Here is a 23,789-nt window from a genome sequence, read left to right as displayed (position 1 = left end):
CTTTACCACTGAACCACCCACCAGGGGTGACCTATCGTCCCCCAGGTCACCTATTATCTGGAAATAAGGAGCAACTACAATGGGATGGTGATTCTGAGCCTCTGCCCTCCAGGACCGCAGCACACTGTTTCTGGGCCAGCCTTGGCCCCTTTCATCATCTAAAGATAATAAGGAAAGAAGCTCAGATTTGTGGGGTGTCTTCCAAGTGCCAGACTGGGCCCCCTTAACATCTAAGTCCTCTCACTGAACTGACCCAAGAGCCAGACAGGGTACACAGAAAATGTGCTCTGAGAGTGAAGTGAATGAGCAGAGGCCACCTATTGCCATTGACCTTAGATGTGTGTGGCGTAAAGCCTGGATTCCTTCTGCACTAAATAGATGCTAAAAGCGTGCTCATAAACTTAGCCCATGTGCCACAGCTACTCGTGCCCACATGCTCTAGAGCCCCGTGCTCCACAACAAGAGAAGTCACCGCAACGAGAAGCCTGCGCACCGCAATGAAGACCCAGCGCAGCCAAAGATAACTAACTAAATACAATTATTTTTTTTAAAAAGTGTGCTCATAGCATCAGCGACCCAAGCAGCAGGAAGGGAGGAGAGGACGGCCATTTACCAAACACCTACTGTGTACCACGCATTACGCCTATAGATTTCTTTCTTTTTTTGAGCAGTAGAATGATTTATTTTTCATTTGTTTAATTTAAAATTTTTAATTAGAAAAACTTATACAATTTTAAAGGTTACTTTTCATTTACAGTTATTTCCAAATATTGGCTATATTCCCCACGGTGTACAATCCATCCTACCTTACACCTAATAGCTTGTATGTCTCCCCGCCCAACCCTTATCTTGGCCCTCCCCACACACGCTGGTTTGTTCTCTGTATCTGTGGGTCTGCTCCTTTTTTGTTACATTTACTAGTTTGTTGTATTTTTTACATTCCTCATATAAGTGATATCACGCAGGATTTGTCTTTTTCTGTCTGACTTATCGCACTTAGCACAATGCCCTCCACGCCCATCCATGTTGCTGCAAATGCAAAATGTCATTCTCTTTTTGTGGCTGAGTAACATTCTACTGTGTGTGTGTGTGTGTGTGTCTTCTTTAGCCATTCATCTGTTGCTTCCACATCTTTATACTAACTGATTTCATTCAGTTAGTCAGCTAATGGCCAGGGAGCACCTACCACTTGCCAGGCACAGGTGCAAGTGACCAATAGGACAGACCCCCCAGACCCCACACCCCTGACAGCATGGTAGCAAAGACAGATGGACATTAAGCCCAGAAACACAGAAATAAACACTTAATTACATGTTACCATGAGTTCCAGGAAGTAAGTTTTAAAGAGGATAGCAGAGAAGACCTAATAAGGAAATGGGTCAGGGAAAACTGTCAGTAAAAGTAACATTGGAGCCAAGATCCAAGTGCTCCCCAGGGAGAGGCGGTGGGAAAGAGGGTTTCATCAGAGCAGGGGGTTCTCCGGCTCACGGGGCAGCCCCGCTGCAGAGACAGGCAAGAGCTGGATCCTACCTGGATCTTACCGTGCGCTGACAGCACGTTAAGGATGTAGATTTGTTCTGAACGTTGTTGAAGATCTTAAAGCAGGGGAATACACAGCTTGACTCATGTTTCTGAAAGGTCATTCTGGATGCGGTGTTAGAAGCTGGGACACCAGCCAGCTGGGAGGCTGTGTAGGGGTTCAGGAGAGTGATGGTCTTGCAGGCAGAGGGTGGGGAGGATGAGGGAGGTAGGGAGCTGGGTGGAAAGTATTTGGGGTGCTGGGGGGAGGCAGGGACTGTGGGAGAAGGGTTCAACGATGGCTCTCAGAATTCCAGCTAGAGCAACCAGGAGGGTGAAGATAATTTATTTAAATGGGGTTGACGTCAGGAAAAGAAGACCCGGAGATCCATTGCTAACGGGCTCTCTGAGATGCTGATGAGACACCCCAGTGGGCAAAAAAGAAAAAGTAGTGAGGCCTGGAAATAACGATTCAATGGCATTGATTTCACAGAGGATATTTAAAGCCTAGGGAATGAATGACAGGGAGAGACAAGAGCTGAGCCCAGGTGGAGAGCCCTGCAGGACCCCATGCACAGCAGAGCCAGTGAAGCCTGGGAGAGCCCGAGCCTGGAGTTCCCAGAGACAGACAAAGAAAAGCAGGGGAGAGAGTGTCCCAGGAGGGGCTGCTGAAACCATTAGATGGCATTTCTGGGGTTGGGGGGGTACCGCTCTGAAGAACTCTAATACCATAGTCCTTATGTCTCAGCACAGAAAGAATTCAGTGAGAGGCAAAGTGATGGATGAGAAGTAATTTATTACAATAGGATGCTTATGAGGCTTACAGGTAGGCTAGCGAGAGAGTGCCATACCCTGAGAACTTACTGAGCTACAGTTTTATAATCAAAGGAAAACTGGGGCGGGGGAGGGGGCAGTGGAGAAGACCGCTTTCTTTCTCATTCTTGAGTAGATGCCGTGCTTCCATCTTCAGCTCCTTTTCCAGGCTGGACACGGGAGTTTTTTTGTCCCTACACGGTCAAGCCGGGACTGTAAAAATTATTTCAGGTCTCTGTACAGAGAGTACCTTTTCATCCTGGGGGTCATTAACTTTCTGAGCCCACCGGGCAGGATGTGGGTCCCTTGCCGCTGCTGTTTTATTGTTTGGGGGCACGTCGCGTGCCAGTGTTACCTGCTTTTGTGGCTAAGCCCGCTTGGTTTTTTGGTTAAGCAAACCTGCTTTCTTGAGTAATCCTTAACTTACGGGGGTCTCCCATGGTTTTTCTACTTACAATCCCCCTAGGGGAATTAACCATGTGATCACCTACTTTGTCCTTTTACTCTGTCCCTGTCACTTCCACAAGGACAAATGCAGAGAGGGAGCGAGCTAAGAAGATGGGGGAGGGAAGGTGGCCAGTCATTTGGCGACAGCAGCTTGGTGGCGAGGTAGGGAACCAGCCACCTGAGGCTCCGGAGGGGAGGCTGTGGAGACGGGGCCTGCACCAGCATCCCTTTGGGAAATTTGGCTGAGCATGGAGCAGAGATGGAAAGGTGACTCATGGATGCAATGTCAAAGCAGCCTTTTAACGCAAGACCGGGTCTGTTTGCTGGCCAGTGGGCACAATTCGGGAGGGAGACCCTGATGATCTGGGGGCACTGGGCACTGACTCCAGACCACGTGCCCCTCCTCCCTTAGGCTCTTCCACTTTCCTGCCTCTCACAGGCATCATCTGCTTCTTCCTTTGCTGTCTAACCTTTCCTTCTCCTGGTCCCACCCCCTCCCTCCCCTCCCTTCCCTTCTCCTCCCTCCCTCCTTTCAGATGAGGGATGAGGGCTTGCCTGGCTCCGTATCCCCCTGATTGGTGGTCAGCAAAAGTCTGTGGAATTGAATTGCTCTAGTTGCTGCCTTACACAAATCCTCTCAGAGCAAGTCCATGGTGGGGAAGAGTTAGATTTGTTCTCTGGAAAAGCAGAGCCAGTACAGAAGCTTTGCATATTTCACCCCAGTGGCAGAGAGCACACAGCGAGACAGGGCCTCCTAGGGAGGTGATGAGACTGCCCACCCCCCCATCACTGGAAGTGTTCAACTGAGGGATAGATGACCACCATCAGCAATGTCAGGGTGGGCATCCTTGACTCAGCACCTCACAGGGAAATGGCAGGAGCCAGAGAGACAGCACCAGAAACCATGCTCTTCCTGCTGGCCCGAGACTTATGGCCCCTTCCCTGCCTCTCTGTGTGACCCAGGGTCGGGAGGGCAGATTCAGAGCTGGGCTCGCATCCCCGCCGCCACCTCCAGGCTGTGGGGCTCCAGGTGACCGTCTCTATCTCCTGCACCCCAGAAGCTGTAGCATCCAACTAATAAACAGCCAAGACAAAAGCAAAATTTCGCTATATCACTAAACACAGGTGAACAACCACAGGGTGAAATGGAAATCAGAAATGCACCAGCCACCTGGATTTTTTTTAAGAGGTTTGCTTTTTAAAAATTGTATTTTTGTTAACAAAGATCAAACACAAAGAACAAATATTAAAAGCAGCAAGGGAAAAACAACAAATAACACACAAGGGAATTCCCATAAGGATAACAGCTGATCTTTCAATAGAAACTCTTCAAGCCAGGAGGGAATGGCAAGACATACTTAAAATGATGAAAGAAAATAACCTACAGCCCAGATTATTGTACCCAGCAAGGATCTCATTTAAGTATGAAGGAGAAATCAAAAGCTTTTCAGACAAGCAAAAGCTGAGAGAATTCTGCACCACCAAACCAGCTCTCCAACAAATACTAAAGGATATTCTCTAGACAGGAAACACAAAAATGGTGTATAAACTCGAACCCAAAACAATAAAGTAAATGGCAACGGGATCATACTTATCAGTAATTACCTTAAACGTAAATGGGTTGAATGCCCCAACCAAAAGACAAAGACTGGCTGAATGGATACAAAAACAAGACCCCTACATATGTTGTCTACAAGAGACCCACCTCAAAACAGGGGACACATACAGACTGAAAGTGAAGGGCTGGAAAAAGATTTTCCATGCAAATTGGGACCAAAAGAAAGCAGGAGTCACAATACTCGTATCAGATAAATTAGACTTTAAAACAAAGGCTGTGAAAAGAGACAAAGAAGGTCACTACATAATGATCAAAGGATCAATCCAAGAACAAGATATAACAATTATAAATATATATCCACCCAACATGGGAGCACCGCAGTATGTAAGACAAATGCTAACAAGTATGAAAGGAGAAATTAACAATAACACAATAATAGTGGGAGACTTTAATACCCCACTCACACCTATGGATGGATCAACTAAACAGAAAATTAACAAGGAAACACAAACTTTAAATGATACAATAGACCAGTTAGACCTAATTGATAGCTATAGGACATTTCATCCCAAAACAATGAATTTCACCTTTTTCTCAAGCGCACATGGAACCTTCTCCAGGATAGATCACATCCTGGGCCATAAAGCTAGTCTTGGTAAATTCAAAAAAATAGAAATCATTCCAAGCATCTTTTCTGACCACAATGCAGTAAGATTAGATCTCAATTACAGGAGAAAAAAAAAAAAAAACGCTGAAAGAAAAACAAACAGTTATATAGAATTTTATAGCTAGAAAAAATATCTTCTAAAAATGCCAGAATCAAGACTTTTTAGACAGATGAAATTTGAGAGAATTTGTCACTGAAAGGCCTGCACTCCAAAAGATACAAAACAAATGTACTAATGAATAAATAACTGAAAATGATGAATAAGTAGATAAATATTAAAAAACAGCATCAGTATTTACAATATCCAAGACATGGAAGCAACACAAGGGCCCATTAACAGATACTTGACTTAAGAAAATGCAGTGTATATATACAATAGACTATTGTCCAACCATTAAAAATTAAATATTGCCACTTATAGCAATATGCATGGACATAGAGAATATTATGCTTAGTGAAATAAGTCAGAGAAAGACAAATACTATATGATACAACTTACATGTGAAATCTAAAAAATAATACAAATGAACCTAAATTTGAAGCAGAAATAGGCTCACAGACATAGAAAAAAAATGTATGGTTACCAAAGGGGAGAAATAAATTAGGAGTATGGGATTAATAGATTCAAGTTACTATGTATAGAATAGGGGAAAAAAAAATTGTATTTTTGTTTTTATTTATTTATTTTAAAGTTACTATTATTATTTATCTTTTGGCCGCACTGCATGACATGTGGGATTTTAGCTCCCTGACCAGGGATTGAACCCATGCTCTCTGTGTTGGCAGCGTGGAGTCTTAACCACTGGACCGCCAGGGAAGTCCCTAGATTTTGTTTTGAGGGTGAGGTAGAGGCACCCCATAAAGAGCTCACCCCAGTGCCTGATGCATACAAAGCATGTGCTCTATGCCAGCTACTCATTACTTCTTACCGAGTGGTGTTGTGGTGCTCGAAGGGCCTGGATTCTGTGATCTCTGAAGTCCTTTCCAAGCCAGAGATCGTGACCCCTGCTGAGGGATGAATGTTGAGCCTCAGAAGGTCCATGGGAGCCATTAATCCCACCAGAAGCATCTGGAAGAGCACCAAGGAGGTGGCAGGAAGTGGTGACCAGCCCTGCAGCCCATCTCCCCAGACGATGACTCAGGAGTTTGCATCCGCCTCGTGATGGAATCAGGGGTGACCCTGGCTGGGGCTGGAGCGGGACCTTCAGGCCACTCTGTGCCCGCCAGCGGTGTGACCTGCGATTAATGAAATGATGGAATAACTGCTTTCATCTTTGCTTATGTTTGTTATGTGGGTGCTGCGGGCTTCTGGGGGTAATGATTTTTATCCAAGGTCTATTTATGGTTCACTCCTGACACTTAGTAATTTTTCCATCTAGCCAAGGACCAAGGTGATGGTGACTCGCTGCTGCAATGCCTAGATACAAGAACTCTGTGCGTGAGACTTCCGTTCCCCAGCTACAGGGGAATGGCTGTCTCCTCTGTCCCTTAAAGGTTGAGCCTTGAGGAAGTTTCCATCAGTTTTGGGATGAGATAGTGTAGACCAGCAGTGGGGGACCCAGTACCGCCACCCTGGACAGTGCGAACTGGGGCACAGGAAATGTGACCCTGGGCAAGTGGCCAGGCCTCTCTGGGTTCAGCCATCTCAGCTGCACAGTGTGAATTTCAGCAGGACCAGGCTCTCAGGGTTGTTGTGAGATTGAAGGGACACGTGCAGGGAAAATGCACAGCGTGAGTCGGGGCGGCAGAACATCTTCAATAAACGTGGTTTGAGGTTTTAATTATTATGATAGAATTTTTAAAGATATTCTTTTTTTAAACAATTTGTTTATTTTATTTTTGGCTGTGCTGGGTCTTCGTTTCTGCGTGGGCTTTCTCTGGCTGTGGAGAGCAGGGTGTTGCTCTCTAGTTCGTGCGCAGGCTTCTCACTGCGGTGACTTCTCTTGTTGTGGAGCACAGGGTCTAGGCACACAGGCTCGGGGGTTGTGGCGCACAGGCTTAGTTGCTCCACAGCATATGGGATCTTCCTGGATCAGGGATCGAACTCGTGTCTCCTGCATTGGCAGGCAGATTCTTTACCACTGACCCAGCAGAGAAGCCCAGTTATTATTTTTCAAACATTCAGAAGCCACTATCCCTCCTAACACTTCTGGAATCCTGAGAAATGACCCAATCCTCTGCCCATTTTACTGAAGGGGAACGTGAGGCCCAGAGAGGGGGAGTAATTGGCCCAAAGCCACGACACGCAGAGGGCAGAGACCAGGTGATAATCCAGGTCCTCTAACCCCGCAGCATAATTTTTCCTCCTGTAATCCCAGTCAGTTGGCTCATTGATTCCACAAACACTTCCAGAAAGCCTGCTCTGTGCCAGCTAGAGATGGGGGCGCAGGCTCCCCAGCCGCAGGACAGCCTAGTGTGGAGATGAGCCGGTTGGTTAGTGCAGTAGAAGAAGCAAATGAAGCCAGCGTCATGATAGTGCTCCAGGCAGCGGGAGGTGAAAGGGCAGGCATTAAAGCAGGGAGATGACTGGTATTTTTCAAGCGCTGCATTGGGCTTTTTCTAGGGAGTGCTTGATAAAAGCCACTCTTTACAGACATAGAAACCAAGCCCTCCAGAGGAGAACTGGCTCCCGAAAGACTAGACAGCTAGCACGCAGCAGAGAGGGAACCAGGCCAGCCCAATCAGTCATTCCTCCATGGAGCCAGATGCCATTTCTCGGGAAAGGCCCAGTTTTCATCTCCTGCAGTGGAGCCCTTTGAGACCCCAGCCCCAGGCCTGGGGGAAGGACTATGGTAATGCTTCGGGGGACCAACTGCAGCTACAGATCAGAGCAGACTGCAAGCCACCCCAACAATGGGGAGAAGACAGATCCTCGTGATTAACCACCTCGGAGTCGGTGCAGCCTTCACATAGCTCTTCTGGGGAGCGTTCTGCTGCACAGAGAGGAACCACTAAAGTAATTCTAGTCAAGATCACTCAGCTTTATTTCCCACCACCGATTCCAAACAGAAAGCCTGTATACTTGCACATTTAAAAAGTCACTATGAGACAGAAACCTCTCTTCCAGGTGAGCAATGAGAAAGAGATTTAAAGGTTGGGGTGAGAGAAAGAATCAGCGAATAGCTGTCCTAACCCAGCACACCAATATTTTGAAATAGAATTACTAGCAAGGAAGCACAGGTATATTTGAGAGGGGAAAAAAATATATCTCATATTCAGTGTGGGGTAATATCTCTGGCTGTCGACAATGATTTGGATTTAATTATATCATATATGCAAATGTGCTCTATAAACTATAAAATAATACATAAATGTCAGATGTTAAGAAAGAACACTGTGTTGGAAAGAGAACTGTGGGTTTGAGAGTCAGCTAAGGTTTAAATGCCGCCTCGTCCACTTAAGGGGACCTAGACAAGCCACTTGGCCTTTCTGGGTCTCAACTGTAAGTGGGGAATCCTTGTAATAACATCCTCTTCTGAAAGCGACTCAGAGAACCAGATGAGAAAACGGATATTCTTTGTAAACTGGCAGGTGCTCTACACACGGACCACATTATTCTTGTTTCCATCCTTAAGCCCCAGAGTAGATGATGAGATTATCAAGGCGCAGCCGCCAGCACTGTCCTTAAGTCCAGTGATCAAGAGCCCCTCCCTGGGCGTGGAGAGCAGCAGGCTGGGGGCCAGGAGCCAGTGGGCCCTCTCTCACCAGGCTGATGGACAGAATGAGGCCACAGCCTGTCAGGGGCTGCATCCTATATGCAAGTGGCCATCTCGGCAAGAGCCACGTGGATGGCTACACTGGAAGGTTCCAAGGGTTGCTTTCTCCAGCGAGATCCATGAACCCAAATGAAGTTTAAGAAAAACACTCAGCAGCTGATCTTCAGGCACAGCGGGCAGGAGGGGAAAGCCTGTTTGCGAAACCTGGGGGACGGTTCTGCACCTCCTTGCTGGCATCCAGCAGAAATGGGAGTGGTGGGAGGTGGGCTCCCTCATTCACTGCAAGGCAGCGTCATTTCTTCCTTCTAAGTGACTGGAATTAACACCCCGACCTGGCCATCTCTTTGACGGCTCTTGAAGCCTCAGCAGAGTCAAAAAGTTACGGGAACAATCCTAGGCTCAGGCACCTTATTGGCTGTATGACTTTGACAAGTCTCTTGAATATAAAACGAGATTGATGGTCACACTTGCTCCCTGAGATTTCTGAGAGATTCATTCAGTTAAATAATGCAAGTGCAGCCCTTCGCCCAAGGCTTGCACATAATGAAGGGTCAAAGAATATGAAGTGCTATTGTTTCCTTTCATCCCTTTTACTGTAATGGGTCACTGAAGCAATGTTACCAAAGAGATGCTTCCAGCTCCGCATCAGAGCTGTAAGGAGTGATCCGCCAGGGCTGGTGGAGGAGCAGGGGAGAGGGGCAGGGTTTCTTACATTTTCTCCTAAATAGCTCAAGTAATCTCGAAGACCTGGTAAATGGCAGGAGAGACTGCAAGTACTGGCTGCACCTCAGCAGAACCAAGCTACAGACCAGGGCGCTATGGACTAAAGCATGCCCTACCCCCCACTTTCAGTCATATGTTGGAACCCTAGTATGACTGTTTTTGGAGTTGGGGCCTCTGAGGAAGTAATTAAGGTTAAATGAAGTCATAAGGGTGAGGCCCTGATCCAATAGGACTGGTGTCCTTATGAGAAGAGATGCCAAATTGCTGGCTCTCTCTCTCTCTCTCTCTCTCTCTGCCTTGGGAAGCCACAGAGAGAAGGTGGCTGTCTGCAAGCCAAGAAGAGAGCCCTCACCAGAACCACACCATGCTAGCACTCTGATCTCAGACTTTCCACCCCCAGAACTGTTGAGAGAATAAACAACTGTTGTCTGAGCCACCCTGGCTATGGTGTTGTGTTACAATATTTGGCAGCTCACACAGATGAAGATGGTAGAGACAGGCGGGCAGTGGGATTTCAGAGGAGAGAGCTTGTTCTCTGCACCCCTAGAGGTTCTTGATCACCCATGGCAGGGCTAGTCCAGCGCTAGGTTTCTCAAAAGACCATGCTCTCAACTTCTTCACTCCACTGCCTCCTCAAGAGCCCTTCAAGAGACAGCCAAGAGGGAATGTTCATCGCAAAGCTTCCTGATCACCCTTGAGTGTAGGATCCCCAGCGCTGCAGTTACAAGCAGTATCTGGGCCTCATCACCAACAGACAGCCTCCAGGGGACAGGAACAGGAACCTGCATTTCCGGCAAGGTCCCCAGGTTATTTTACAGATAAAATGTTAGCAAAACACAGGCCTTGAGGGGAAGGCCAGTCCCCTCAGCCTGCTGTTAGAGCCCCTTCTTCGTGAGGACTCCTGACTCGCCTTCATGCCCCCATCCACCCCATTGGCCCCTCAGAGACATAGGCACGACCCCCAGATTCTATCCAGAACCTCATCACCTTTCACCACGCCACCACCCCTCACTGCTGCCCTGTCCAAGTCGCTATCAGCCCTCGCCTGATAGGACCAGCCCAGTAACCCCCTAATGCATCTTCCCGATTTTTTTCTCCTGTGCCCCTGCCACTTGCTGTCAACACAGCACACACCTGACCATGTCACCTGGAAACCTCCCAGTGGCCACCTGTCTTCCTCAGCATGAGATGCGAAGTCCCACCTTGGTCCACAGGGCCCTTATGGCCTGGCTTACCAGAACCTTTCAGGCCCACACTCCATCAGCACAGACAGAGAAGGGCAGGGCCTGGCAGAGGGCAATAGAGCTTGCCACCCATCCACCCCCGCCCCCGCTTAGTGGTCAAGCCGTGACGCTAGAAGAAACCGGGGATGTGTGGTTTCTCAGAAACCAAGAGAGGACTTAATGCAGAGTTGGAACAAGTTCATGCTTTTCCAGCTCCATCATTAGTCTTTTAAAAATAACTGATTGCAAGTCTGCTTTCAATCAGAGTGTCTTAAAAGGCAGACATTTTTAGCCCAAAGTCAAGCTTCTGTCAGTTTCAGGGGCCAGCCCTTTTGCAAGCAGGCCCCTTTTTGCAGATGGGCTTTCAGAGTGGAGAAAGAACAGACTGAACCTGGCAGCAGGAGGAGGCGAGGCAGGGACAGGTTCTCAAAGTGGGGTCCCGACTAGGAGCCTCGTCACCATCTGGGGATGTGTTCAAAGCGCAAGTTCTCAGACCTTCAGAACCAAGAACCCTGGGGTGGAGCTGCAGTCCGTATTCCAACACAGCTTCTGAACAGAATCAGCAGAGCCTGAGGCCTGGGTTCAAATCCCAGCCCTGCCGCTTACCAGCATGTGACCTGAGGGCAAGTTATGTGATCTGTCTGGGCCTCAGTCTTCTCATCTGCACAGTGGGACGTGTAGTGAGGGTCGGAGCACTGGCATCGTGTACGTGACCCATGCAGGAGTCAGTAATGTCCATTCCCCTTCATCCTCGTGCGTATACTTTATATAAACTTTTTATCAAAGCAGAACATGTATGCAGAAAGTTTGCACTCTAATTTTTCAAAGCAATGACTTCAAATAGTAGCAAAGTCTTCATGATTAGAAGCAGCTGTCCCAGCATCACTTTTTTCCACTCTCTAGATTTTCCAGTTGCATTATTTTTTAATTGCACATGTGTGTACTATAGAATGGAGAAGGAAATGGCAACCCACTCCAGTGTTCTTGCCTGGAGAATCCCATGGACAGAGAAGCCTGGTAGGCTGCAGTCCATGGGGTCGCACAGAGTCGGACACGACTGAAGCGACTTGGCAGGCAGTACAATAGAAAATCCGAAAATGTAGATGAGCAAAAAGAAAACCAAGGATAACACAGTCAACCCCATTTCTCGTTTTATCAATAATGAGATATTGATAATGATTTCTCAATGATTTAGCCATACTTTTTTCTCCCGAAAGAGGTCTTAATTGTATTTTGGGGGGTGTGTTATTGCTCTAATCACAGTCTGCCTCCAATTAAGGGAAGGAAATGGGTGTTTGTTGAGTAAAAGGTGCTCAGTCCTCACTGTTCAGAGTGCGTGCTCCAGAGACCAGCAGCCTGGGTACCACTGGGAAGCTTGGCAGAAATGCAGGGTCTTGGGCCCCATCCTGGAATCTGAATTTTTTGACAAGACTGTGGTTAAAGTGAGGGTGGGGGGTTGTAGACCCCAGAGCTATGAAACTTGCAGTCACGCACTGTTCTTCCAGTCCTGGATAGGAGACTCAAGCTAGCATGTAAATACGTGCGGCTTCCTTTATAAACGGAAAGTCTTGCCGCAAAGCACTGCCAGCTGAACTGAACCATGTGATTGATGAGGAGGGTGATTTACATTCTGGCCTGAGCTCCTTATCTTGTCAGCGACCAGGGGCATGCCGTTCCTGGGCCCGGCACCCGTCTGCCGACCACACTTGGAGCAGCGGCGCTCTGGAGATCATACACTTGTGAAGTTGGGGGCTGGGACTGCCCCGGCTTTCTCTGGTTTTAGATCCCAGCCTCTTCAGCCTGCATGTCCTGGACCCTCCCGCTGACTGTGCGTGCACACACACACACACACACACGCACACCCTAGGACAGCCCTGGCCCAGAGTCAGTGATTAGAAAACGTCTGTCTCCTCATACAGGCTCAGGCCTCATCCCCTCCGTCTTGGTCGGTACCAGGCCTCTGTTTACATTAAAAGGGTTACTGTTCTTTGTATCAGCTCCTGTCAAGACCAAGCAGGGGACTTGCAGAGCGTCTGGAGTCAAGAGAAGCTGAGTAAAAAAAAGCTTTGATGGACTTAGAAGATTAGAAACAAAAAACAAAAAAGCAACGTCTTTGCTCAGCTCAAGTTTCCAACACAAAAAGATCTCTCAGATCCCAGGGTCCATATATCATCCAATATTTACGAACTCCAGGCCAGGCTTCCGCCTACAGTGACAGAGCAGGCAACCAGTTTGTCTGAGAAGGAAGCAAGGCCCCTGGGAAGGTGTGGATTACGAGTGGGAGCTGGCTTCTCTAAAAGTACCATGTGGCATTTGGTCCAGCCTTAGAGCCATCTTCCCCAAGGAGCCCAGGGAGCCCCATGATTTTGGGTCATGGAGCTCACTTTCACTAGGATGTTGGGAAGACTCAGAACCTTTTGCGAGGCACAACTTGGTTAAGAGAATTGGGAGTCAGAGTGTGAATTTCCAAGCCACAGTTCCCTGGCTGTGTGACCTTAGGGAAGTTACTCAACGTCTCTGATTGTTAGTTTCCATATCTGTAAAATGGGACATCATAATAGTGACCTTGCAAAGGCATGTCTGTGAAGCGCCTGGTGCTGACTCATTCGTTCATTCACTCACGTAGTCAGTCCCTCTGTATGGAGCATCTTCTGGGGACCTGGCGCTGGGGGGGACTGAGGTGAGCTGGAGCCCACAGTCCAGCAGGGAAGCTAGAGATTGTCAGTGAACCGCGCAAATAAAACCCTGAACTAGCCGCCAAAGGTGCTACCAAGAAAAAGGCAAGAAGCCTCTACCAGGGGCTGGATCTTACCTGGCACTCAGAGGAGGGTTTGCTGAGTAAGTGATTTTCAGCTCAAATCCCAAGAAGGAGTAGGAATTTACGAGGCAAAATAGAAGAACCTTCCAGGCGCAAAATGGGGTTTCCTATTAATACCTTTCAGAATATAGTTTTGAGTATAGAGAAGGGGTCAGATATGTTTTACTTTTTGAGGTAAAATTTACATGTAGCAAAATGCACAGATTTTAACTTAAGGTACAATTTGTGGATTTCGATAAATGTAACTGACATGCCTATGAGGGCTTTCCCTGGGTAGCTCAGATGATAAAGAATCTGCCTGCAGTATGAGTAGACCCAGGTTCGATCCCTGGGTGGGGAAGATCCCCTGGAGAAAGGAATGGCTACCCACTCTGGTATTCTTGCCTGGGAAATCCCAGGGACAGAGGAGCCTGGCAGGCTACAGTCCATGCGGTCACCAAGAGTCAGACATGACTGAGCACCTAGCACTTTCCATGAGGTTATAGAATGGCCATCAAGTTGGACTCATCTTCACACCCTCTCCCTTATTATAAAAGTTGTGGGCTGGGTTTTAATGGGAACATTTGATGGCGACGCAAGAGAATAAGGCATTGGGCTAGGTTTAAATCCCAGCCCTACGGCTTTCTACCACTGGACTTTGCCCAGGTCTCTCCAGTTCTCTGAGACTCAGTTTCCCATGTGTAAAACTGGGTTATTGAACCTTCTTCACAGGGCAGCTTAAAGGGTGAATCTGCGAGTGGTTGTGAACGCCCAGCTGGCCGGGCGCTGGTCAAGCAGGCTGAGACGGCCCTGTTTCCTCTCCAAAGGAAACGGCGGTGGGGAGAGAGCCTGGTGGTTGGCGTCGGGAAGCCAGGGCGCCTGCGCGCGCACACCAAGTCCCCCTAACGCCGGTCTCTCGTCCACAGGGATGTGCCTGCAGGCCTTCGTGGAGGCCTTCTTTTACCTGGCCCAGAGGAAGTTCAAGATGCTGCCGCTCCACGAGCAGGTGGCCTCGCTGATCGACCTGTGTGAATACCACCTGTCCTTGCTGGACGAGAAGCGCCTAGTGTGTGGCCGCAGCGGCACATCGTCAGGGAGCCGGCTCCAGCCCAGCGGAACCCCGCAGGAGGCCGCGCCTCCAGCCCCACCGGCCGAGGGCCGGCCCCAGCCCTGCACAGATGGCGCCCACAAGGTCTCCCACTCCAGACACACCCTGTCCTGAGGGCCGCTCTGTCTTCCCGGAAGAAGGCTGAGCCTGAAAGACGCCACCCCCGGGCTTCCTGCTGGTGGAGAGATGGCAGGATGCTAAGTCCCAGCCCGAGATCCCGCTCCTCGTCTCCGCGTTCTGCTGAGCTGCGCTTGGCGAGCCCGCCTGATTCTCGCCCGCTCTCCTTCCCAGCACCTCTTGGTGGCCCACCTGCTCGCAAGCCATCAGCGGACATATGATATCCAAAATGGCCTCTTCTCTTCTGGGCTCGTGGGAAGCCACAACTGGGGATAAAAAGCTGCTGTGTTTGGGGCAGGGTGGGGGGCACCAACAACCTCAAGAGGGAGGGCCATGGAAAGAACTCAAGGCAGCTGCATCTGGGGTCTGCCCGGGGGGGCCCCCAGGGAGAATATGGTTAGAGCCTAGGAACATCATGTTTGACTTCCTACCACCCCGTTCTGTGAAAATGAAGTGGAAATACCCAGGAGGCCTGCACGCTGTCCCACCCCAATCATGTGCTGCGTGGGTGCAGTTAACAGACCGACCTGGCTGATTTCATGAGCTTGTCTGTTGTCAGCAGTGTTCCATGTGTTACTCATTAAGATACAGATTTCACTGAGAGGCAGCTCAGGAAGGCTCCTGGAGTCTCAGAGCTGGCTGCAGCCTGTGAGCCACCTTCTGTCCCATTTGGTTTGACCCCACAGCAGGGGTTCCCCAGTCATGTGTCCTCTGATCAGAGCTCTCCACGGTGGGGCAATCACCATGTGTGCCCAGAGTGTGTGGGGAGCCCTGGGGAAGGTGGAGGCTTCAGAGGGGAGGAATGTGTCTATAAGCCCTGCGTAAGGATCAGAGCGAGTCAGAGCTTGACATTAGAAGTGTTGGGGAAAGGGGAGTCACATTCTCCCTTCAACGAGACCCTTACCATTCATGTCCCCAGATATCCACCCCCCAACCCTGCCCGTCTCAGAGGGGAAGCTTCAGAAGCAGCGGAAGGGAGCACTTTGGAAAATGGCCACAGGCAAGTCAGGGTCCAGGGCCCGCTGACCACAGGCAGACGAGAAGCTGCCCTTGTACAGCCAATCTCCCCAGAATGCTGTTGGGTTTGGGGTTAACATGGCCCTTCCCAGAAGGTCCCTGTTTATAAAGGACCCTGGAGGGCCCTGGAAGGAGCTCACCATCAGGCTCTGAGGGAGGAGAATGAAGGGTCTTGGACGGCATTCGTTAGCATGGTGCCTGGCACACAGTAAGGCTCAGAAAACGCTCACGAATGTAGGATCCAGGAAGGGTCAGAGATGTGTCCTAGACCAGCACAGACATCTTCCTTCCCCTGCTTTTCCTTTTCCTCCTAACACTCCTCCCTGTCTCTGAGCCAAATCCCCTTCACTCCAACCAGTGGGAGCAGTTGCATCAAGGTCCAGCACAGACCTTGGTCCCTCATAGGTGTTCAAAAAGTGTCTGTTGAAATGCCCAGCTGGGAGTCATCCTCTCTGGAATTTTTTTCAACCCAAAGGGAATGCTGTTAATCTAAGATCGCTCCAGCTGTTGGGCAGTTTAGGGGGTGGGGTGGGGGTCTGTTGATCCTTGCCTCACCTTCCCTCTAGCCAGACGCCCATTCCCTCAAGGTGTGAAGTCTGCCTCCCCCGCCCCAACAGGGTGGCTCCCATGTGATGCCCTCATCCCATTGCTTCTCCCCTCCTCCTAGAAGCCCAGGGCAGACCCAGGTCTGCAGCCCGTCCACCGCCCAGGGGGCCCCGGCAGTCCCCGAGCCCTGCAGGGCCCATGCTGGGCTGTTAAGTGATGGGAGACTTTGTCTTTCTATAAAGAAAATAAATGCCTCTATTTTCCCAGCAAAAAGCAGGGGGTGGCCACAGGTGGGAAAGACGGGAGGTACCTGATGAGCAGCAAGTGCCTCCCAAGTAGGGCCATTTTAGAGGTGTCATCAGCTCTGTTTTCCAGTCGTCCAGGGCACTTAGGTAAGGCCATTCCCATTTTCAGAGAAGGGAAACAAGGCCTGGGAGGTCACGTGGGAGGTCAGGTGGCAGTCCAGGTCAGTCGACTCCAGAGCCCCATCCGCTCTGTGTCCCCAGGTGAGTATGAATCCAGCTTCAAACAGAGCACTTGTGGGTCCTTCCTGCCTGGGGACCCCCAGGGCTCTGCACACTGCCACGCCATCTGGTGTCACAGGTCAGGACCGTCAGTGTTCCTAAACTGTCCACTGTGAGAAAATGAGTTTGAAAACCCTTTGTCCGCTCTCCCAGAACCCTGTGACCACAGCAGATGGATTTCACAGCTAACGACCCAAGTAAATGGTCCCTGCACGCTTATTAGCAGCTGGGAGCAGCAAAGCATCTTTTAGACAAAGTTCTAACTTGATATCATTTCTTGAAGTCGGTTTCCAGAAAGCATGCCCTTGACAAAATGGGATGCCATCATCAGGTTCCAAACCAACCAAACACATTGAATTTTTTAGAAAAAAAATAACCAGTCGTCTGAATTCTAGGGGACTTCCCTATTGGTTCGGTGGTTAAGAACCCACCTGCCAGTGCAGGGGACATGGGTTCGATCCCTGATCGGGGAAGATTGCACGTGCCATAGGACAACTAAGCTCGTACACCGCAACCACTGGGCCTGCACTCTAGAGCCCAAGCTCTGCAACAAGAGAGACCCTCACACGGAAACTGGAGAGCAGCCCCTGCTCGCCACAACTAGAGAGGGCTCACACACGGCAACAAAGACCCAGCACAGCCAAGAAGACATTAAATCAATACAAAAATTGTTTTAATAGGCTGAATTCCCCTTGCTCTGTTTGGGGTGAACCTCAGCTCCTAGGATGAGGACCGTCCTCCCTTCACCCCTCGCCTCTCACCCAGAGGCATGGTTGCTGGGTGGTCACGGTCTAGAAGGAGCCCCTCCAGGGCAGGACAGGGCTTGAGAAGCCCCGTGGCCCTCAGTGAGCATTGGGGAACCGAGGCTGCCATAGTACAGGAGGTCAGCAAGTGACAGAGCGGGCCCTGCATTTTCTTGATGCCACTGATCAGGAAGAACCAGAGGCTGCTCCATTATTGGAGTGAGTGATCGGAGACTTCCCCCACCGCCTCTTTCTTAATAGGAAGTCCCACTGTTTTAACCCTCTTCGGTAATTAGCTGCTCGTTGCGTAGGGGGTAATTGGAGTGATCACAAGAGCAGGTGTCTCCTTCCTCCGGGAAGAGAGATGCTCCATGTGGAGCTGAGTCCCTGTTCTCTGCCCGTAGGATCGGCCCGTCCCCAAGAAGGGCCCACGGATGCCATCTGTACCTCTTTCCCCCTACCCTCTCCTGCCCTTCCTCCCCTCCTGCTGGTGCCCCCCTCACACACAGTCCGGCCACACTGACCCCGCCACTGTCATGGCCCGCAGCCAGAGCAGATTCAATGAATAGATGAGATCAGGTTCAGCCTCATCCATCTTGGGCTGCATGCATCCCTGGACCCTGCCCGCCGCCTCATTTCCTGCCGTGCCACTTCTGGTGCACCTGGAAAGCAGCCTTCCCTCTTCAGGGCTGGCCTTGCCTGCTCCCCTCCTTCCTGCCTCCCGGGGCTGTCCTTGGCCTCTCTGCCTTTCCCATCAGGAGCTCCGTCTCCACAGCGTGGGCAGAGTGGAGCTTGCTGCAGGGGCTTGTGAAGGATGCAGGTGGACTGTTTGCAACACTGGTCCCAACGGACCCCACCCCAGGTGCAGAGGCAGGGCCTCCCGGAGACAGGCACCTCCATCCCCAGAACTCCCAAATCCCTCTTGTTTGTCCTCCGTCTGTCCTCCCAGCTCAGACCTCATCATCTCTGGCCTACCCTGCATCAGTCTTTTGCCTCTTAACCCCCTCAATCCCTATCATTTCAGGAAGAACTCAGAACCAAAATGCTGATTGCAGAATCCCCTAATTGTTGACCCTCCTCTTTTCCCAGATGAAGCCCAAGCTTCTTGACCTTTAAGTCCCCTCCTCCCTTTCCACCCTAAATCCATGCTCAGCCCCCATATCTCAGAGGAGCTTCTGTGCTCCTACAGCCCTGTGTGTCTGTTGTTACCACTCTGGAGAGAAGGTGCTGATTCCTGACCCTTTGGGAGGTGGTCACAGGGCCCGCATCTGCTCCATGCGCTCCAGGTTTAGCTGTCCTCTCTGTTGGACCCTCCCTCTGCCCAGTGGAAACTTGTTCAGTCGGTCAGTCATGTCTTTGCAACCCATGGACTGCAGCACATCAGGCTTCCCTATCCTTCACTAACTCCTGGAGCTTGCTCAAACTCATATCCGTTGAGTCGGTGATGCCATCCAACCATTTTATCCTGTTACCCCCTTCTCCTCCTGCCTTCAATCTTTCCCAGCATCAAGGTCTTTTCCAATGACTTAGTTCTTCACATCAGGTGGCCAAAGTATTAGAGTTCAGCTTCAGCATCAGTCCTTCCAATGAATATTCAGGGTTGATCTCCTTTAGGATGGACTGGTTTGATCTCCTTGCTGTCCAAGGGACTCTTAAAAGTCTTCCCCAGCACCACAGTTCGAAGGCCTCAATTCTTCGGCGCTCAGCCTTTTTTGTTGTCCAGCTTCCATAAGTAAGTGGAAACTCACTTATCTTTCAAAGTCCAGCTCACGTGTCTCCACTGCCATCCCTCAAGCAATAAGCCACCCCCTCCTCCTCCTCGTGAGAACTGGGAAGTCCTTTGTGATCATACTTGTGTGGTGTCAGTGTTCGCGTCCGCCAAGCTGTGAGTTCCTTCATGATCAGGCGGGTGATGGCTTGACACTGGCCACTTGGGCACCAAGCTGGGGCCCTTCAGGTACAGTTGAAATAATAGGACTGTTCAGAGGACCAGGGGAAGGAGCCTGAGTTCTCCCCCTGCAGAAGCCCTGAGGGTTGGATCTGTGAACACCTCCGTGTCCTGGGCACGACAGTGGCTCCTCTGACCCTGGGCAGTCTCTCCCGGTTCCGTTGTGCCTGGATCCAGGTGTGGGCTCCATCCCACATGGGCACCCCCTTCTCGTTCAGTCTCGGAGACCGAGGGTCACCGGGCTGGATCGTGTCCACCACGGCTCCTCCATCAGACATCTGGCCTGTCTCTCCAGCCCCACAGCCTCTGTAGGGGCTTGGTTAGTTCAGAGCAGATAATGCTGATGTGAATGTAGTTAGGGTGAGTAGGACCAGGCTGGGGAGGAGCCCAGACATTGGCATGGCGTTCTGTGCGTTTCTAGAACCAAGAGTATTTCCCACGAGAGGGTGACATCTGTTTGATGCTTCACAGTTTACACAGTACTTATGCCTCCATCCTCTCGTTTGATCCCCTCAGTGACCCCGCAAAGGGTGAGGCTGCTCATTGCCCTCTTTTCACAGCTAGGGGCACCGATGCCCAGGTCAGGTGACTTGCCTAAGGTGGAAGGCAGAGCCCAGCCCCCAACCCCTTCTCCGCCCCTTAGCCGCTCTGCATGGAGCCTTGACAGGCCTACAGGCCAGGAGGGAGAGGGCTTTGGCTCCATTTTCACAGATGCAGAAACCCATGTCTCAGAGAGGCTGGGTGATGGCTCAGGGAGTCCTGGGGTTCTGGGGCTCAGCTTGTGGAGGTCCTACCTTCTCTTTTGCCCGTATACTCTATGGGGTCCAGGTTCCTCGGCTGCACCAGGGGGTGACATCTGCTCTCACTTTGGGAACAAAAGATGAAAGTTGGAAAGCATGACACGCGTGAGAGCGCTTTGCGGACCCAAGTGCTGGAGTGCCGTGTTAGCCTCAGACCGGCTTCTGGTTTCCTGCAAAGTATAAAAGGATAAAGGGAGAAGGTTCCTCCTTGAATACTGTAATCCATCAGGACAAACGAAGTCAGGACACTCAGCTCCCCTCCCGCTCCACCCTCTTTCATTTTCCTTGCATATTTGAAGACATGAGGGCTGAAAAATGGTCTCTGCTGCTCCTCTGACACCTGGAATTTGCCTTGTGATTGGCAGACTATTACTTTAAAAATAGCTTAAACATTTTTTTTTCATTTCTTGATAAATACCCTAAACTCCTCAGTCCTGGCATTGAGAACCAGGCTTGACTGTCTGGCATTTGAGCCCCTTTCAATAAAATTCAGAGATGATGCAATTCCCCCATCAGTAGCTCAGAGCTCTCCTCTTCTGGCAAGATGCGTTTTAACCTAAAATCCAGCTTGCTCTGATTGATATTTTTGCCCATCTCCCACTGAGTCTGACAGATATGGGAGACGTTTTCCCATATGGTATATGAATTTCTCCCTCATGAAATAAGTTCAATTTTTTTTTTTTCTGTTCCCAGGGCAAAGGAGCTTTGCAGAACAGGCAACACAGTCAATTACCTCCATCTCTAGTAACCAAAAGTCTTGCTTTTCCTGTAACTAGGAAATCCACGGAGCACACAGCTTCCACATGTAGGCATGCGCGCGCCCAGACACACTGAGCACCATTGAGCTTTGGTATAAAATGGCAAAATTCCTGATGTTTTTTTTGCTCATTTCTAGCAAATTGCTTCTGAGCCTTAGTCAGAGAGCAGACGGAAGGGGGTCTTTGCAGCCCTGGAGTGATAGAACATGCTTAGGAGGCTGGTGGGGAATGCTTCCTCTGATGAGGCGGTTGCTAACAGTCCAACCAGGATGTTGGTTTCGGGCCATGGGGACATTGCCTGCCCCTCACCATGTCCCCACCTCGCCCTCTCCCCCCAGCCCCCTCGCAGGCTGCAGAAACAAGGCAAGGAGCTGGGCGATGAAAAGAGCCAGCCACGGGTATTTCCCTTCAGAACCCTTAGCATCAGAACAAGGAAAACAAGAATCCCAGCAGGGACCCTGAGAGGGTCTTTGGCTGCCTCTGTGGCTCTCTGGCTATGTGACCATGACCATGGACCAGTGATTCCAGCCCCTTGCCCGCTTCCTGGCCTGTACCGTGGACGTGGGTCATAACCAATGGAAAGAGGCTGGCGTGGACTTGGCACTGGGCACTCTTAATAAATGTTAATTGAGCAAAGGACCGATCTCCATAGGCTTGGCCTAGACAGAAGCCAGAGATCACTTCTGCCCACGCTGAAGGGCCCTGACAGGCCCGGCTCCTCCAGGTCTGGTGGGCGGCCGCGCGTTCGCGCCTCCTCCCTCCGTAGGGGCTCCGCTGCTAGGCCGCAGCTTCTGCCTCTTAAAAGCCTTTAAAAAATTCTTTATTAAATTTTCATGGCACATAAAGTCAAGGTTCTGTTACTTGGCCTCAGTTGTCTTGGAAACTTCGTAAAAGGCAATAATAAAACCGAGCAGAGTGCTGCTGCACACAGGCCCCTCGTAGAAACGGCTGCCAAGTACCAGCCATTTCTTCTGCGTGATAATTTGTGGCAGCAAACCCAGCGAGGTGGACAGGGCTTGTTCATTTGGGGTCAGTTGAGGAGAAAGGGGATCCTTTGTTTTACTTTTTTTCCTCCCCTAATGGTTAATGTTTGCCTGGCGGTGGGGGGAGCTAAATCTTGCCTCAAGGAACCCGTGAGATTCTGGGGGAGATGGAGAAAGGAGTTTGGAAAATCCCCCAATGCTTGATCCACTGGGGACAGTCTCCCAAGGGAGGGAGTGATGGGTCCCTAGACTGGCCACCTCTTAGAGACTGGCGGAGCGACGGCCCTGGGGGAGAGGGTGGCCCCTTCCAGCTTGGTGGGTGCAGCGTCCACTGCACACAGCACCAGGCTGGGTGGGGGTGCATAGCAAGGTCTGCCTCCTCCCACAGGGAGGCTTGGGGCAGGGCAGCTCCCTGGAGAACGGAGGGTTCAGACTGCAGCCAAGAGGCCACCTGGGGCTGCTGACACACCTGGGGGCCCCATCCTGGCGTCACCCCTGCCCTTGACCCTGTGGGAGCAGCCTAGGTCTGCTCAGAACGCTTTCCAGGCTCTGGACCATTTGGTGGCACGAGAAAGGCACAGAGCCTTGAGTGATAAATCAAGTGGAATCTCTGCCCCCTAGAAACTACACCCAGTGGCATCAGAGGGGTGTCATTTCCCACAGTGTGGGGGGCGGGAGGAGGTTCACTCAGGAGGGCTCTGTCTCCACCCGGGGACCCCTAAGGGGTCAGACCCTGCACGCGCCTCGTGCTCTGACTCTGTGCCAGCCCCTTCGTCCTAGCGCCTGTGCCCGCAGGTCATGGCTCGGCCAAAGGGTAGAGCTACCACCCTACTCCTTGCTGGAAAAACCCAGGTTTGCCACCCGCGGCCCCCGCACCAGGTGGGGAGGCCCCCCCAGCCGCACGTGAGGTTAGCACAGCCTTGGCCCTCGGCAGCCAGCCTGGGCACACCTTCCAGGGGCCTTTTCCACACTTCTGCCTCCCCCAGATGCCCTGGGCATGTGGTGGTGCCTGTCAGGGCTCAGACCCAACTCTGTCTTAAACCCCGGCAGCTCCAGCTTTCTCTCTAAGTCCTGGGTTTTGTTACAAGACTCTATCCGCTGCCACAGCCTTTCCAACAAGTCAATTTCAGAGACAGGGCACCGGAAGCCCACCGAGGGGAAGGGAGGGATGTGCACTCAGGCCTCCTCAGCAAGGGGATCTGAAGAGCAGAAGCCAGCATCAGCCTCTGGTTCAAAGATTTTAAAGTAGATTTCATGGTAGCCAAGAGTAGCTCCGCTAATTCCGAATTTGTTTGTTTCTTTTTTGTTTGTTCTTTGCTCGTTGTTCTGTTTTATATATTGTGGTCGCATGTAAGGAAAAAGCTTCAAATGCCATCATCATCATCATCACTTCCAATTTTTCACCTGAGAGGAAGCTGGAGGTCTGGGAGAAGTACCTGGCTTGAAGTCATGACCACAGCAACCTCCTCCCCCAACCCCCTGAGCCCAGCCATGGTTCCTGCTGCTGCTCCAGCCACTTGGATCCTGGAAGGCATGCATCAGGCTGGCAACAGTGACCAGTCACTGGGTGGGTTCACCCCGGAGTCTGAGGCAGGAACCGGATCATTCTCCCTCATGCACCAGAGAATGGTTTTGGAGGCTGGCGCTGGGTTTGTTTCTCACTTGGCTCTAGTCATCAGGCACTGGCCATTTGATCTGCTTGGACATTCAACTTCAATAGCTCCTCCCCAGGCGCTTAATTAGATCTGCTTTGAGCCATTTCCAGGGCCAGTGGCTGTGGCAC

At 50.7% G+C, this 23,789-nt stretch overlaps 1 protein-coding gene across 4 annotated transcripts in view; it reads left to right on the top strand.

Annotated features, from left to right (window-relative positions):
* The window catches only part of TTLL11 (tubulin tyrosine ligase like 11), a 269,684-nt gene extending 254,439 nt beyond the window's left edge, over positions 1 to 15,245 (top strand). For all 4 annotated transcript variants that reach the window (XM_059891842.1, XM_059891843.1, XM_024999560.2 and 1 more), the window contains one exon: positions 14,389 to 15,245. In XM_059891842.1, the coding sequence (XP_059747825.1) occupies positions 14,389 to 14,684 (296 nt within the window). In that variant the 3' untranslated portion in view covers positions 14,685 to 15,245. The remainder of the gene's footprint in view (positions 1 to 14,388) is intronic.
* Positions 15,246 to 23,789: the final 8,544 nt, after the last annotated feature.

The sequence above is a fragment of the Bos taurus genome, chromosome 11, assembly GCF_002263795.3.
Source record: "Bos taurus isolate L1 Dominette 01449 registration number 42190680 breed Hereford chromosome 11, ARS-UCD2.0, whole genome shotgun sequence".
In the NCBI taxonomy this organism is placed as follows: Eukaryota; Metazoa; Chordata; class Mammalia; order Artiodactyla; family Bovidae; genus Bos; species Bos taurus.
The sequence above is the reverse complement of the archived record's forward strand: the minus strand, read 5'-3'. Positions and strand labels throughout refer to the sequence as shown.